Source organism: Balaenoptera ricei, chromosome 1 (assembly GCF_028023285.1).
Source record: "Balaenoptera ricei isolate mBalRic1 chromosome 1, mBalRic1.hap2, whole genome shotgun sequence".
NCBI classification, from domain to species: Eukaryota; Metazoa; Chordata; class Mammalia; order Artiodactyla; family Balaenopteridae; genus Balaenoptera; species Balaenoptera ricei.
In genome coordinates, this window is record NC_082639.1 from 7,873,210 (window position 1) to 7,889,412 (window position 16,203).

General features: G+C 41.4%; 1 protein-coding gene across 14 annotated transcripts in view; it reads left to right on the top strand.

Annotated features, from left to right (window-relative positions):
- The window catches only part of KIF1B (kinesin family member 1B), a 327,303-nt gene that overhangs the window by 288,663 nt on the left and 22,437 nt on the right, over nt 1–16,203 (top strand). For 8 of the 14 annotated variants that reach the window (XM_059912563.1, XM_059912572.1, XM_059912466.1 and 5 more), the window contains 10 exons: nt 4,187–4,305; nt 5,291–5,376; nt 5,722–5,851; nt 6,027–6,189; nt 8,875–8,965; nt 10,739–10,857; nt 11,516–11,571; nt 12,588–12,626; nt 14,099–14,207; nt 15,572–15,638. In XM_059912563.1, the coding sequence (XP_059768546.1) occupies nt 4,187–4,305; nt 5,291–5,376; nt 5,722–5,851; nt 6,027–6,189; nt 8,875–8,965; nt 10,739–10,857; nt 11,516–11,571; nt 12,588–12,626; nt 14,099–14,207; nt 15,572–15,638 (979 nt within the window). The remainder of the gene's footprint in view (nt 1–4,186; nt 4,306–5,290; nt 5,377–5,721; nt 5,852–6,026; nt 6,190–8,874; nt 8,966–10,738; nt 10,858–11,515; nt 11,572–12,587; nt 12,627–14,098; nt 14,208–15,571; nt 15,639–16,203) is intronic. The other 6 variants (XM_059912491.1, XM_059912500.1, XM_059912552.1 and 3 more) reach the window with 1 other exon arrangement.

The window sequence follows — 16,203 nt, forward strand, 5'->3', positions numbered from 1 at the left end:
ATAGCTATACGAATTAAATATGGTTAGGAATCTAAACATGTCCTATATAGTTAATATCCATCATGAGTATGGCTTTGAAAAATCAACCTAATATAAAGTTGAATGGCTTTGCTTCTCTACCTCTGGTTTAACCCATTTTTCTGGAAAAATCTTCCACTTCTACTTAAAGATAGAGGACAGATCACTTTCCCATTCACTTATGTACATAATGATGAGTGATGTTCAATCACTCACCAGACATTTATTGACCAGACATGGTTCCTGCCCTCATGGGTTTTCAGTCTGGTGGGTGAGACAGACAAATAATTACATAAATAAATGGAAATCATAGCAATGATGGAGTTGTGTGTTACTGAGATCCTAAAACACTAGGGGGACCTGTCATAAGAGAGTGGTATTTGGAATAAGATGTGAAATCAAAGGCATGAGGTGGGTAGTAGAGCTCAGAGAGGACAGCAGACAGGGGACGAGCATATGCGATGGCTCTTTAATGGCCAAGGCATTGAACGTGGGCAGTGGCTGGAATGCCAGTAAGAAATGAAGGTGGTCTGTATGTGTGCTGACTTTGAAAGTGAAATTATCCATTTGGTACCTTATGCCAAATTCGTAGTCTTTAAACTCTATCACAGTAGTTGATGTTTGAGAGTCTTGTTTGTAATCCTTTTTAGACTTTTCTTTTAAAAATTTTTGTACAATGGAGCTTTATCCCTCTTTTTTAGCATTGCCCTCCCCCACCTTTGGAGCAGACTGAAAGGGAAGTAGACATCATTTGATCTGATTCAGTGTCCACTTGCAATTATTTTTGTTATACTTTCATTCATGTTTCATTTATGCTCTTTCAGTTTTATTAACATTTGTTTTTCTGTGGTGTATTTTGTCTATTTTCAGAATTGTTTTCATTACTTGGAGTTGAAATCCCAAGAATCCGCTCCATCTTCCTTTTCTTTGTTTTAAAGTAGATTCAGAGCAGGAAAAGGTGCAGACATGCATACAGGCATACCTCGGAGATATTGCTGGTTTGTTTCCAGACCACTGCAATAAAAGCAAATATCGCTATAAAGCCAGTCACGTGCCTTTTTTGGTCTCCCAGTGCATATAAAAGTTATGTTTACATTACATTTGGTCTATTAAGCGTGCAAAGCGTTATGTCTAAAAAAAAATGTATGTACCTTAATTAAAAAATACTTTATTGCTAAAAGGAATATGCTAGCCATCATCTGAGCCTTCAGTGAAGTAGGCTTTTTGCTGGTGGAGGGTGCTGTTTGATAGCATCTAACCCACAGTAGAACTTTCAAAATTGGAGTCAGTTCACTCAGACCCTGCCATTGCTTTATCAGCTATGTTTATGTAATATTTTAAATCCTTTGTTGTCATTTCCCAGCATCTTCACTGGAAGTAGATTCCATCTCAAGAAACCACTTTCTTTGCTCATCCATAAGAAGCAACTCTTCACCCATTAAAGTTTTATCATGAGACTATAGTAATCCAGTCCCATCTTCAGGCTCCACTTCTAATTCTTTTTCTCTTGCTATTTCTACCACGTCCGCAGTTACTTTCTCCACTGAAGTCTTGAATCCCTCAAAGTCATCCACGAGGGTTGGAGTCAACTTCTTCCAAACTCCTGTTAATGTTGATATTTTGACCTCTTCCCACAAATCACAGATGTTCCTAATGGCACCTACAAGGGCGAATCCTTTCCAGGTCCATCAAAGAAGTCACTGTCTATGGCAGCTGTAGCCTTACAAAATGTATTTCTTAAATAACAAGACTTGAAAGTCAGAATTACTCCTTGACCCATGGGCTGCAGAATGCATGTTGTGTTAGCAGGCACGAAAACATTCATCTCCATCAGAGCTCTTGGGTGATCAGGTGCATTGTCAGTGAGCAGTAATATTTTTAAAGGGCTCTTTTTTTTTTTGCCCTGAGCAGTCAGTCTCAACAGTGGGCTTAAAATATTCAGTAAACCATGTTGTAAACAGATGTGCTGTCATCTAGGCTTTGTTGTTTCCTTTATAGAAAACAGGCAGAGTAGATATAGCGTAATTCTTAAAGGCCCCAGGATTTTCAGAATGGTAAATGATCATTGGCTTCAACTACAGGTCACTAGTTGCATTAGCCCCTAACAAGAGAGTCAGTCTGTCCTTTGAAGCTAGACATTTACTTCCCTCTAGCTCTGAAAGTCTTAGATGGCATCTTCTTCCAATAAAAGGCTGTTTCATCTACACTGAAATTCTTATTCAGTGTAGCCACCTTCATTAATTAACTTAGCTGGGACTTCTGGATACTTTGCTGCAGCTTCTACCTTAGCACTTCTGCTTCCCTTTGCACTTTTATGTTATGGAGACGACTTCTTTCCTTAAACATCATGAACCAACCTCTGATAGCTCCAAACTTTTCTTCTGTAGCTTCTTTACCTCTCTTGGCCTTCATAGAATTGAAGAGAGTTAGAGCCTTGCTCTGGATTAGGCTTTGGCCTAAGGGAATGTTGTGGCTGTTTTGATCTTCTATCCAGACCACTAAAACTTTCTCTATGTCATCAATAAGGCTTTTTCGCTGTTTCGCTATCTTATATCACTTGTGTATTCGCTGGAGTAGCACTTTTAATTTCCTTCAAGAGCTTTTCCTTTGCATTCACAACTTCTCTGACTGGCACAAGAGGCCTTGCTTTCAGCCTGTCTCAGCTTTCAACATGCCTTCCTCACTAAGCTTAGTCATTTCTAGCTTTTGAGTTCAGGTAAGAGACATGAGACTCTTCCTTTCACTTAAACACTTAAGAGGCCATTGTAGGATTATTAACTGTCCTAATTTCAGTATTGTTGTGTCTCAGGAAATAGGGAGGCCCAAGGAGAGGAAGAGAGACGGGGGAATGGCCTGTTGGTGGAGCAGTCAGAACACACATTTATCGGTTAAGTTCAGTGTCTTGTATGGTTGTGGTTTGTGGCACCTCTAAATAATTACAACCGTAATGTCAAAGATGACAGATCACCATAAAAAAATAATAATAATGAAAAAGTTTGAAATAGTGTGAGAATTACCAAAATGTGACACAGAGTCATGAAGCAAGCAAATGTTGTTGGAAAAATGGCGCCTTGCTGGAGACAGGGTTGCCACAAACCTTTAATTTGTAAAAAATGCAATATCCGCAAAGCGCAAGAAAGTGGAACACAATAAAACGAGGTATGCCTGCATGTGTCACATTTAGTTATGTGTGATTTCTTGATGCAAATGTTTGCTCTTTGTCTTGTCTTGTCTTCAAAGATCAGCATATACCAAGTGGGAAGACAGGAGTAATAGTAGGAACTAGATTCTATTTCCCACCCACTAATTGGAATGAACACCCAAGCTTTGTGATCACCAGTTTGTGTTGCTTAAAAAAAGTCAATAGCTACAAAATAATGAAAGAAGAAAAAAAGAGAACAAATGTGATACGACTTTGCTAGTTCATTTGAAGTTGAAAAATGTTAGGTCTTACCTCATGTATATGCATTTCTGAATAAAGTTTTGAACCCTAGAAGCAAAAGCAATCCTTTAGGGATCAGCTGTCTCCTTCTCCCTTAGCATTTATCTTGATGTCAATCCAGAGTCTCTTATAAGCTCACTAACAAAGAAATTTCTGGCTACATGGCCTTTCTGCCCGTATGTGTCAGTCACCCTGCCTAAAGATCATAGTCATTTCTTAGGGTAAAAATAAAGACCCACAATGCTGTGACTTGAAATCTATTTTAGAGTTATTGACTGTATTTCAGTCACATTTCTCTGACCATTTTTGTCTCCTGATTTCTGTATTATCAGGGAAAAAAAACAAAAACCTCTTTGTAATTAGTTACATTAAAAGGTTAAACTCCTTAATGGGCTCCCTTTTCCCACTCATAGCAGTATTTGTAGAGGAGTATCTTGGAAGTCTACTTCCAATGGTCACTCTACCTATGGTAGTAATTCTTACAGGGAGTAATTTGGTGTACGTTGGTCTTTTCCACTGCTTTACCAAGCATTTGCATTTGTTTATACGTTATGTATTCTGAAAAAGCAACAGGAGGCAGTCTGCGAGTACAGAACAGAGAGGTGACCTTAAGACAGGGCCCAGAAGCCAGCTCACAGTTTCATGAAGGTATTCTCAGTAAATCTGAAAGCCACCTTCTCTGCCTGTGGGATGCTCAGATGTCTGTCTCCTGGTTTCTGTCTCTAGAGCATTTGTTTACCTGAGCAACCTGCTGTACCCCGTGCCCCTGATTCACAGGGTGGCCGTTGTCAGTGAGAAGGGCGAAGTGCGGGGATTTCTCCGTGTGGCTGTGCAGGCCATCGCAGGTAGGCGCCCCTCTTCTGAAATGAGGGCAGTGGGTCCTCTGCCTCAAGACAAAGCAGGCCAGTTCCGTAGGGGCCGCGCTTCAGTGCAGACTGAAGAAAGCCTTTATTGCTTCCTTTCTAGCTGTTGTTCCCAAGTATCACAAGTAGATCCTGTTTGGTTTGGGCTACTGCTGTTCTGGAATAATGGGGTAAAGGGATTTCCTTTAACATGAAGAACAACCCTTGGGTTACCTTTATAAAAGTCATTTGCATTTTAAATGATGTATCTTAACTGCTTCAGAAATAACAGAGGATTTTCAGACGGTTTCTTGCCTAATTTTCTCTCAGGATACTTCTGCTAGACATTTCTGTCCTTTGGCTGCTATTTTGCAATGCGTGGATCAAGATCTTGACACTTTATACTTTTTTCCAAGATCCAGCCTACATTCTGAAGAAAGAATGTGGCTGTTCCCTGTAACGTTTCTGTTTTAGTTTCCAACTGCTGTGCTGTATTTAGTGACCTCTTTCAGCCTTTCCCCGTGGAAATGCGTGATAGTCACCAGCGTTGAGCTATGGAGGTCTTCACAAGTACAGTCTAATATTTTCAAATATTTATTGAGTATTATTGAATATAATCTTGTCAAGTGAAGGGATCAGTATTTCTAAGTATGACATTTGAACAACATCAAGAATGAAACCGATCCTTTATTCATTAGTTTCATTCGAGCTAAGGAGGTGGTAAGTTTACCTGAGTAGAGTTGGAAGCAGCCTATTTGACTTTACTGCTTTGGTCTCTTTCTTTCTCATGCAAAAGACTTGTTCTTTAGTGTCTCCTCTTGTATTAAAGTTTGAAAACCCTAAGGCCCACTATCTCCTATTTATTTTTATTTTACTTTCCTATATATTTTTATTATTGTAATCCAATAGGAGTCATTCCTCCTTGTCCCCATATCTAGTCTCATCCTTGCTTTTTTTTTTCTTGCTTTTTTTTTTTCCCTCTACTTAGCGGACGAAGAAGCTCCTGATTATGGCTCTGGAATTCGACAGTCAGGAACAGCTAAAATATCTTTTGATAATGAGTACTTTAATCAGGTGAGAAATCTTCCAGGAAGAGGAAAACCTTGTGGGAGGATAAGGAGGTAGACAGGTTTTGTAAGGAGAATGTTCAGCACTGGAGAGCAGTTCTGCCTAGAACTAAAAAGTATAGGTTACCACAGGATAGTTAATAGAATATGGGACATGTCTAACAATTACCGAGGTAAGGGTAAAGGCCCAGCATTTATATTGTGTTGTATTGCCTTTTCTCGGGGAGCTCTTAATCCACATAACTTTTCAGTCACTATTATCTGTTGGGCAAATAAACATAAGTTAAGGAAATGGGGGGAAAATATGTTGTCATACTACTTTATCATCTACTTACCCCTGCCTTGTTTTCAGAGTGACTTTTCTTCGGTTGCCATGACCCGTTCTGGTCTATCCTTGGAGGAGCTGAGGATTGTGGAAGGACAGGGTCAGAGTTCTGAGGTCATCACTCCTCCAGAAGAAATCAATCGAATGAATGACTTGGGTGTGTAATCAGAGTGTACTATGATTGCATATGTTTTCAAAGAAGGAAAAATACTTACCATTGTCAAGGAAGATAGTTGCTTTTATCAACTAGGGGTGGAAAGATACACTCTCCTCTCTGAAAAGTGCTTTGTGTGTTACTTGAACCATACGTGTGTTCATTTGACCCTCTTTAGATTTGAAGTCAAGCACTTTGCTGGATGGTAAGATGGTAATGGAAGGATTTTCTGAAGAGATTGGCAACCACCTGAAACTGGGCAGTGCCTTCACTTTCCGTGTAACAGTGTTGCAGGCCAGTGGAATCCTCCCAGAGTATGCAGATATCTTCTGTCAGTTCAAGTAAGCCGCCCCTTTGCTCTGCCTCCCTAGGCTCTTACCCCGGATGATGTCCTTTGTGCACTATAGAGCGATCTGACACTTGCCAGGTAGTACACTCTTGAGAGAGAAATGACTACCAGCCGCTGAAATCAAATGCTTTCTTCACTCAAGATGGGAGTAAGAACTGGAAACCTACAGTGGAATGAAACAGAGTTCATTGTGGGGAGGAGTGTGGCCACATATCCTGCTAGAAGGTTTGGTTGTGGACTGTCCCCCTCTGCCAGGAGTATAGGATCAGATCCAGATGAGCCTACTTATTAGTCTTTTTAAATGCTCTTCATGCTGAAATGTCTCGTTAATAAACAAGTATGAAAGCAATGAATTATCCAACCGCCAATTATGCTTATTTAATACTTGGGAAAGGGAAAATGTAAGTCATTTAAAGAGCAGCAAAATTCTGCATCCACTGAAAAAAAGCTAGTAAGTACATAGAGAAGATGTGACAGGTTTCATTTCTCATCCACTTTCTAAGCATTTTCTATCCTATAACCCTCTGGAGCTCTGTGCTCTAGGTACTTTCAAGACCTCCAAAAACATTTTTTTGGAGAATCTTTAAGTTTTAATACCCCCAAACATCAATATGTCTTCAGTACTTGGAAAGGGCCACAGTACAAGAGGATGAAGTCTGAGCCACCCCATTCCTAAAGCCCACAGTTTGCCACTGGTGCCACCAAGAGGCTGCTTTAGATTTCTGCCATTCCTTTCCCCTCAGTATGTGGCTTAGCCTTCCCTGGGGTCCTAAAGCAGCATTGCTTTTTACATAGATTTTAACCAAGTCCTCAATTAAATGTGATTATTACATAGTAAGCCACTAATATCATTCGCTGTAACTTATAATTGATGAAATAGTATCCATCCAGTATAGATTTTGCCCATTTAATGTGTTTTCCCTAATAGCCTCAGTTAGTAACTGATGTATTTTATGGAAAAGACCTACTTGGTTAACTGACATCTGAAATGGCAATAGTGGTATGTTGACTTCTGTCCTAAAATCTCCTAAAACGAGAGTAGCATCTCCACCTGGCATTAGCTCTGGAGGAAAGGGCATGTTGACTCATGCTGAAAGAAGACTCAGATTCTTCTGAGGTTTTTATAAACTCTCATCTGGCCTGCACAGGGAAAACACAGCTGTAGAGCAGTGTGAATGATTTCATGTGTCACCTGTGTGGAACCCCAGGATATTTGTATCTGCTCCAAGCAGAGCCTTGTTGGAGTGTAGATCAGAGATCAGCTGATGCTCATGGCGCCTCTGGTAGGTACACTGTGTGGTGTGGAGAGGAAGAAATTGGAAGAAAAAAAGGAGTAAGAAGTAAGAGAAGGAAAGGGAGAGAGGTAAGGAGAAAATGAGAAGAAAGAAAATAGACAGGAGTACCCGTAATATGGAATGCTGCAGCGCCACAGCAGTATGTGACATCAGTGATTTGGATGCCTGGCAAAAGGACAGCACTGTCTTCGGGCTCAGTGAATTACAGTTGACCCTTGAGCAACTCAGGAGTTAGGGCACTGACCCTCCGCACAGTCAAAAATCCGAGTGTATATCCAGGGTTCCACCATATCCGCAGTTCCGCATCTAAGGATTCAACCAACTGCGGATTGTGCAGTACCCTAGTATTTACCATGGAAAAAAATCCACGTATAAGTGGACCCACGCAGTTCAAACCTGTGTTGTTCAAAGGTCAGGTGTAATTTGGAAGACTCGGAGTTCATGATCCTGGTCTTTCTACCCCCTACTCTAAGTATTCTTGGACTTCCCTGGTGGTCCAGTGGTTAAGACTTCGCGCTTCCACTGCAGACCCTGGTCGGGGAACTAAGATCCCACATGCCGCATGGCACAGCCAAAAAAAAAAAAAAAAAAAAAGTATTATTTCCATTTTTTTCTTGCAGGAGTGTGGGATGTCCTTCTGGTGGATATTTCTATCTGGCAGTAAATCTTTGAATTGAGTATTCTGTAATTCTCCGCTTCTTTTTATGTCAGACTAATAATAGGGAGGGAGAGAGAACAATAAAATCTCATATTTATGAGAATAAGTCAATATAGCCCACTGACTCAAATAGTTCAGGAGTATTTTCTACATTTAGAGCCCTGTGGGAGACACTCACTGCCTTTTGGGGAGACAAGCAAATAAATACATTATTACAAACAATGATATTGCTGTTGAAGAAAAATAGGTCTCTAGTGCTGTGGGAACATAGAACTGTTTGAGTGAGTCAGGGAAGTCTTCCTGGAAGAGGTGATATTTGAATCTCCTCCTAGCTGGTCTTAGACTCACAGGCAAGTATGTTGTCCACAGGCTTTGATACTACCTTATAGAAGCTTTAATCTGCCATATCTTTTCTGTACAAAATGATTTCACAATTTTTATTTTCAGTAAAAAACTTTTACAAGGGAATAGGAGTTCACTGAATTCACTCTTCATACATTCACATGGCTAGGTGACAGGGTTAGTTGATTTTTAAGTCATTTTTGACATAAAAGCTAAAATGCTATCTGAGTGATATGGAGAACGTTCTCTGCAAGGAAACGTAAATAACTTGACTCAGTTAAAGACTCTACTTAAGTAAGGTGCTGCTTTCCGTGGGGTCCAAGCTGATCCTGATGAAACCATTAATACGAAATTCACGTGGCTCTTTTTTTTTTCTCTTAAGCTTTTTGCATCGCCATGATGAAGCATTCTCCACTGAACCCCTCAAAAACCATGGCAGAGGAAGTCCTCTGGGCTTTTATCATGTGCAGAATGTAAGTGACGTGGACGTTTTTGCCAAATGTTTTGCGGGTTTGTGGTACCTTGAAGCAGCTGGGGGTGAGGCAGTCGTCATGTGTGGGTCCCTTTGGCTTTCTCAGCTGAAGAAGGATGATAATCTAAGCTGCTGTGCAGGGGGAGCTCTGTGATGAGAACAGACAGTGGAGGGAGCGGCCAGGGCCCTGAGCTAATCCTCAGTGGACAGAACAGGCAGCATCTTCTCTGAATTACAGTGGGGCCTGTGAGTAGCCTGGGGGTGGGTCTGCCATTAAATTCTTTGTCGGTTTGAATGTAGTGAGTTGTTTTAGTGTTTCCTTCCTAGAATAATAAGCATGTTGCATATGAGTTTTGTTAAAGTTAATATGTTATTCTTTAAACCATAAGAGACAAATAATTTGGTTGCAAATAATGTAGAAACTATGAAATACATTTTGTAGCTAAATTAAGATTCAGAATCTGTTTCCTTGCAGCTGATTCTATGATTAGTCCTTTAATGCCCCTTACAACTCTCTCATAAGTGGAATAAGAAAACAGACTTTCCATCTCTTCTAGAAAGATTTGCTCAACTCTGTTCAAAAGGCATGATCCTCATTACAATAGCTAACATTCACTGAGAGCTTATTTTGTGTCAGTCATTGTTATAGGTGTGTTTTTGTGTCTTAATTCATTTAATCCTCACTTTTATGCCATATACTATCAGAATCCCCACGTTATAGTTGAGATTACCGAGGCAGAGAGCACTCGAAGTCACTCACCAAGGTTATAAAGCTAGGAAGAGGCAGAGGTGGGGTTTGAACCCAGGGAAACGTGGCTCTAGCATCCAGGAGCTTCACTACTGCTTGAACAGTCTCGTTCTCTTGCCAACCATAATCCACTCCCTAAAATGCGAGAGGAAAGGACAACTCCAGAAATGGAACAAGCAAATACAGAACACACTGTTTCCTTTTTTATGTTTAATTGTATAAATATGAGCATGCCTGTATATGATAAATATTGATTGGCTCCTGTGCACAAGGACTGTGCCTGACGCCACTGGGGGTGCTCAGATGAATCACAGGGTAGATTATGCCTCCGAAGAGCTTAGAATTATGATAGGGGAAATAAAATGCATATTTAAACAATAGTGGTACAGGATATAGAAACATTCGAAAGGTATTCATTAAATGCAACGGGAGTAGAGAAGGGAGAGTTATTTCTACTAATGGGAAGAGTCTTTTAAGCTACATTCTTTGTTGGGGGTGGATGTTTTTGTAGAAAAAGGAGGTGGGGGAACTTCCTGAAGACTGTAGTGTAAATAAGAAAAGGTGGGTCACGCTTGGCATTGTACCTGGCACAGAGTCTGCAGTCATGTTTTTCATATTGTTGTTGCTGTTTGAGCTGGGCCTTGAAGTACAGGGATGACAGAGGTACAGAGATGTGGGAAGGCCTCCCAGGCACCGCTGCAGCCTGGGCCAGCCCTCAGGCACGGTGGAGGAGAGAGCAGGTGAAGGGAGCAGCAGATTGAGTCCAATCATTGTGTGAAGGGCAGCAGAGGGGCCAGAGGTCATTTGGGGCGGACACTGGAGGGTGTTGAATGCCTGAAGCTTGGTGAAGTTACTGTAGAAAGAAAACCAGAGAAGAGCCCCTCTCTTTTGGTGTGAGAGGCCTGCATAGTAAAATTCCCAGCACATACTGGGTACTCAAAGTGCTGTAGTGCTGTTTGCCCCCAAAATGTGTATTTTCCTATAATAAATCTTTCGCTAATCTAGGTTGCCTTTATTCCTTATTAGATTGCAGTGGAGGTTACGGAATCATTTGTGGACTATATCAAAACCAAGCCTATCGTGTTTGAAGTCTTTGGGCATTATCAGCAGCACCCACTTCACCTGCAAGGACAGGAGCTTAACAGGTTTGGACCGAATGAGCAAAGATTTTTGTTATTGATATTATTGTTGTTGTTATTGTTGTTACTGTCAGTTGCTGGAAAAGAAGAAATCTTTTGCGGAATTAAGATAGGTAAATAACAGTTTTATATATTACCCTATGTTTGCATTTCAGAAACATCACCATCTTTCTTCTAAGCCACCCAGTCACTAACTGTAGGTAGAGCAAATTGAGTTTTGCCCAGGTGACCTTGAGTACTGTCTTTTTGGAGGAAGAGACTTTGAATAGGATAGAAAGTTGAGGTGATAGGGATATAACCTGAAAGTTGTGTATAATTGGTCCTAACCACCCAGAACTTTATGAAGCATAAAGTCACTATGAAGCATGTGTCTCTAAGTGGAGACATCAAAACTGGGGAGGGGGATGGTGATAGGGACTTCGGGATGACGGCAGAGTGTCGGTGTTATAACAGAAAGAGTTTTCTTGTTTATTAGCTCTGACTTACAAGGGGACTTTTATCAAAATGTCTTAGCCTCAGTTTTACTGTGTGGGTTTATATCTGATATCTGATAATATACCAGAGTTGAAAGTACAAATGATCCGTTTCTAAAGGGGATTTAAACACGCCGTTAATACCACCATGGGACTGTTTAGTCTTGAAGAACTTTTGTCTTCCTTTGCAGTCCACCCCAGCCATCTCGACGGTTCTTCCCTCCGCCCATGCCACTATCCAAGCCAGGTGAGCACAGCTGCGTTCTTTGTATGATGTAATCTCTTATCCTGAGTGACTTTTCAGATAAAAAAATCATATTCAAATTCCTACTCCACTTCTGTGCATCCTTGTGTGTTCCAGTATCTAGTAGGAACTAGAATTGTTGGTTCCTGATGTGAAATAAGAGGTGCCAAACAATAGGGCTCTATATCCCCGCCGGTACTGTGGTCTTCTTACTGCAGTTTTTTTTTTTTTTTTTTTAATTCTTGTTTTACCTTGTACAATCCCTATTTAATATTTACCTACGTTACACCTTAAGGCATGTGGTCAGTCTTTTTTTTTTTTTTTAATTTATTTATTTATTTATTTATTTATGGCTGTGTTGGGTCTTCGTTTCTGTGCGAGGGCTTTCTCTAGCTGTGGCGAGCGGGGGCCACTCTTCATCACGGTGCGCGGGCCTCTCACTGTCACGGTCTCTCTTGTTGCGGAGCACAGGCTCCAGACGCGCAGGCTCAGTAGTTGTGGCTCACGGGCCTAGTTGCTCCGTGGCATGTGGGATCTTCCCAGACCAGGGCTCGAACCCGTGTCCCCTGCATCGGCAGGCAGATTCTCAACCAGTGCGCCACCAGGGAAGCCCCTTACTGCAGATTTTGATAAGCTCCATGTTCCTAAATCTCTCTGCTTTGTGTGTAACTCCCTTTAACTGTCAGGTGACTGGGCACTCCTTTGCATATTACGTTTATTCTGCATGTTCACGTATCCTGTTCTGATTTTTCTTTGTTTATTTTCATCCCTTTTCCTCGTTGCCCACTTGCCTCATTCCCACCCCGCCCTGTGCTCATTCTCCACCTCTGTGCTCCTCGCCTCCGTCCTGCCTTCAGACCATGAGAGAAAGATTGAGCTGATTCGGTTTCTCGTATCTGACTATGTGAATGTGCATGTGTTGGACACGTTTTCTGAGCATGCCAGTGTGCTCGCATCCTCTGCCATTGCCACCTTCCAGGATGGGGCTGACCCATTGCCGCCTTTTCTCTTTCTGCCAGTTCCCAGCTGCCAGACCGAGAGGGTACCTAAACGAGATGGTTAGTAGCTAAAATTAGCTCTGCCTTAGATGTAGAACCATCCTCAGAGGCTGGTCCTAAAGCCTGGCTCTCCGTGTGTGAAACACCAACGTTTCTGTTTGCTACTTGACCTGAATGTAGAGTTCAGCACGTTGTCAAGATCATATCACATTTCCTTCAGACAGATTTTTAGGAAACACCTTCTCTATTTATACCCCTTTCACATCATCCAGGGGTGGGGCGTGGTGGAGGGGCTCCTTATATTTGTTGGTGTGGATTCTGTGCAATGGTATTTTTAATTTTAAAGGTTTTTTACTGGTAACTGGCTTTTCGTAATGCTCTAGTTTTGCTTTCTGACCCTCAGATGCCCACCAGAACCAGTAACCCCCTATTATCTTCTTGACTAGCATCATCACCAGCTTACCTGGAATTCAGCTAGGGTGAATAATGCTGATAGGCCATGCCTCTGAATAGCGCTGTATGAGTCATACAGCCCCTTTAGATGTATTGTGTCAGTGGATCCTCACAACATATTTTTAGATAGTAGGCAAGATATTACGATCTTCATTTTCTAGTTGAGGAGACAGACTCCCAGAGGTTAAGTGACTCAACCAAAGTTTCATAGCTAGTTAGCGGTTGAGCGATAATTAGATCCCAAGTCACTGGACTCTCACACCACTGCTCCCAGGTTCAGAGCAGAGAACCCTCTTTGTATTGCCAAGATTTCAGAATTTCTACGTAGTGTTTCAAAATGCCCACCATGTGGAATCTGAAATTCTTGAAAATACGGGGGTTTTGGCTAATATATTTCATCAGTACGGATAAGAATATGGAATTTACATCTGAAGAAAATGGGTAACATGAGATCATTTACAGAATCCTGTATTTACAGATGAGACCAGTGGTTCCCAAACTTGTCCACACATTGGAATCACCTGGGGGGCTTCAAACCTCTCAGAGGGCTGAGTCCCACCCCTAGAGACTGTGATTTAATTGGCTGGTGGTGTGGCCTGGGCCATCTTTAAGATCCCCAGGTGACCCTCGTGTGCAGGGAGGTTCAGGAACCACTGGGTTGGAGGAGGGGTCTTTCCCGCCACAGCAGCTTTGATGAGGCCCTGTGATGGGCGAGGCTCGCCCCACATTGCCTGTCCCACATTGTTACCGTGCTCTGCATGCCGCAAATGTGAGAGTCTAGGGAAGGTTTTTTAATGGTTTCGTGAGCACATTTACTCTGCATGAAACCTGTTTTCTCATCATTGGGTAGTTTGTTGAGAGGGAAAAAGATGCTGACTCTCTGTTTTCCTTGTTCTCTGAAGTTAGAGGTACTAATATAGTTGACGGTGACGTTTCTCTGGGTCTTCTGCACTGAAATCTATCCCCTCACTCTCGCTGCCTTTCCCAAGTGTGTCCTTGAAGACTGATATTAGAGAAGCTTATACCTTTGCTGAGTAGACTTGGACCAAATTTTAACATTTTCCAAAAACTTTTAAAAGTTCCAGCCACCAAGTTAAATACCATGAGCAAAACCAGCCTTGGCCAGAGCATGAGCAAGTATGATCTTCTGGTTTGGTTTGAGATCAGTGAATTGGAGCCTACAGGAGAGTAAGTCCAACTTTCTAAATTTTTAAATATGACAACTTTTCCAAAATTAGAAAATGTAATTTTGAGTCTCTCTTGTCTTTGGGTTCACAGAACATTGTCACATTCCAGTTTTGAACTGAATTTGGGTTGGGGAGGGTCTTTATATTATTCTTTGAATCATGTTTGTCAGAGAACTGTCTAGCATAATAATTTACCTTCTTGTTAGCGATAGCAAGATCATGGAGACTGGCACTTTGTTATGAGGGAAGACAACCTGCAAAGTGGGTTTTAGCAGCAGCAAAGCAAAGGGAGTCAGAAGCATATTGCACATAAAAGGACCGAAGGCATATCAGTATGTCAGGGGATGAGGGGACAGAATGTTTCTGTAGACCAAGGTTTCTCAGCCTCTCACTATTTGGGGCCAGATGATTCTCTGTTGTTGGGGGTTGTCCTGTGCATTGTAGGATATTTAGCTGCATCCCTGGCCTCTAACCATAAGATGCCAGTAGCACCTCCCCTCCTGTTGTGACAACAGACATTGCCAGATGGCCCCTAGGGGTCAAAATTACCCCCACTTGAGGACCACTGGCCCAGGTCAAAATGATCAGCATCAGCTTACTCTCTCTGTATGCGCTGTGTTAGACTAAGTGATGAAGGTAATTACTGTTTATAGTTGTCTCAGAAATTCTTTTGAAAAACACAAAAGAGATCCCTCTCCCGAAACAGAGGCAAGGGGTTGTATCAGTTAGTGTAAAGGGTAGGGGATAAATGTTATCTTAATGATCCTATATTTATAATGCTGGGTAATACCATTATGATCACCTCCATAAAACATTTATTTAGTTCCTACTGTGTGTGAGGTTTGGCTCTATCGATCCTATATAGAGTTGACAGTAGTGACATTGCTTCGAGGAATTTGACTTTCCACAGACAGATCTATAATGTGATTATAACTTGCATTATGAGGGAGCAGTAGTTACAGTAAATGGTTTCTACTGAGTTAATTGCTTTCTGATTCTTAAAAAATGATCTAGAATCTGAAATTATCTCTTTCTTATCTCCTGACACTTGCCATTGCAGTAATATGTTATTTATGGAAATATCTGTTAGACAAAGAGCTGGGATCGGAGCCAAAAGATGTTACTGCCCTATGAATACTTCAGTCTAGTCAGGATGATGAGACATACATATGTGGAGAGGTTTACTAAATGCATAGGACTGTCCAATTAAATGTCCACCCCAGATGGTGAGAAAGACATGGGATCAGAGTTTAGAAAACAAAGACTACTGAGGGCTGGAGTGACCAGGGAGGACCTCGCAGGTGAAGTTGCACTTAGCACAAGCATTCTGTCTAACTTCTTTCTTTTACATTTCTGTTTTTATAGGTATATTCCAGCTGTGGTTGACCATACAGCAGGCTTGCCCTGCCAGGGGACATTTTTGCTTCACCAGGTACTAAGGAAGGAGCAAAAGAGGGCTTAGAAGGGAACACCAAAAAAGTTAGAATAAGAAACGTAACTCTCTGTTTCTCTGCTTTTTTATCTCCATTTCAAGGGAATTTGGAGGTCAGGGGACATTGCCCCATCCTTTTTTTTTCTTTCCTTAATGTTTCTCAAACCTTGGCTAATATTTATTGATATATACCCTCGCTTTTATGTGTAAATATATTTTAAAAGAGCTATTTTGAAAGACTTTATTTCATTCAGTTACATAGTAATTTGTGCAGCTCCCATGTTATTTTATACAATTTTCATTTTGTGATGTTTGGAAACTCTGCTTTCACAGCCAAAAGTTCTTAATGGAGATTGAAGATGAAGGTTTCAGTGGACTAAAAATCTGGCCATGAAATGTAGGTCCCCCTTTGGCAAATCAAAAGTAGATTTAGTGAGTGCTCAAAAGTGCTCATGAGCCAGATGGGCACACTCTGGGACTTTCAATCTGGGCATCGGTTCTTACAAGCCATATCAGAACCTGGCTCTTCCTCAGTCCCTGACCTCTGTCCCTTTGTTCAGAATAG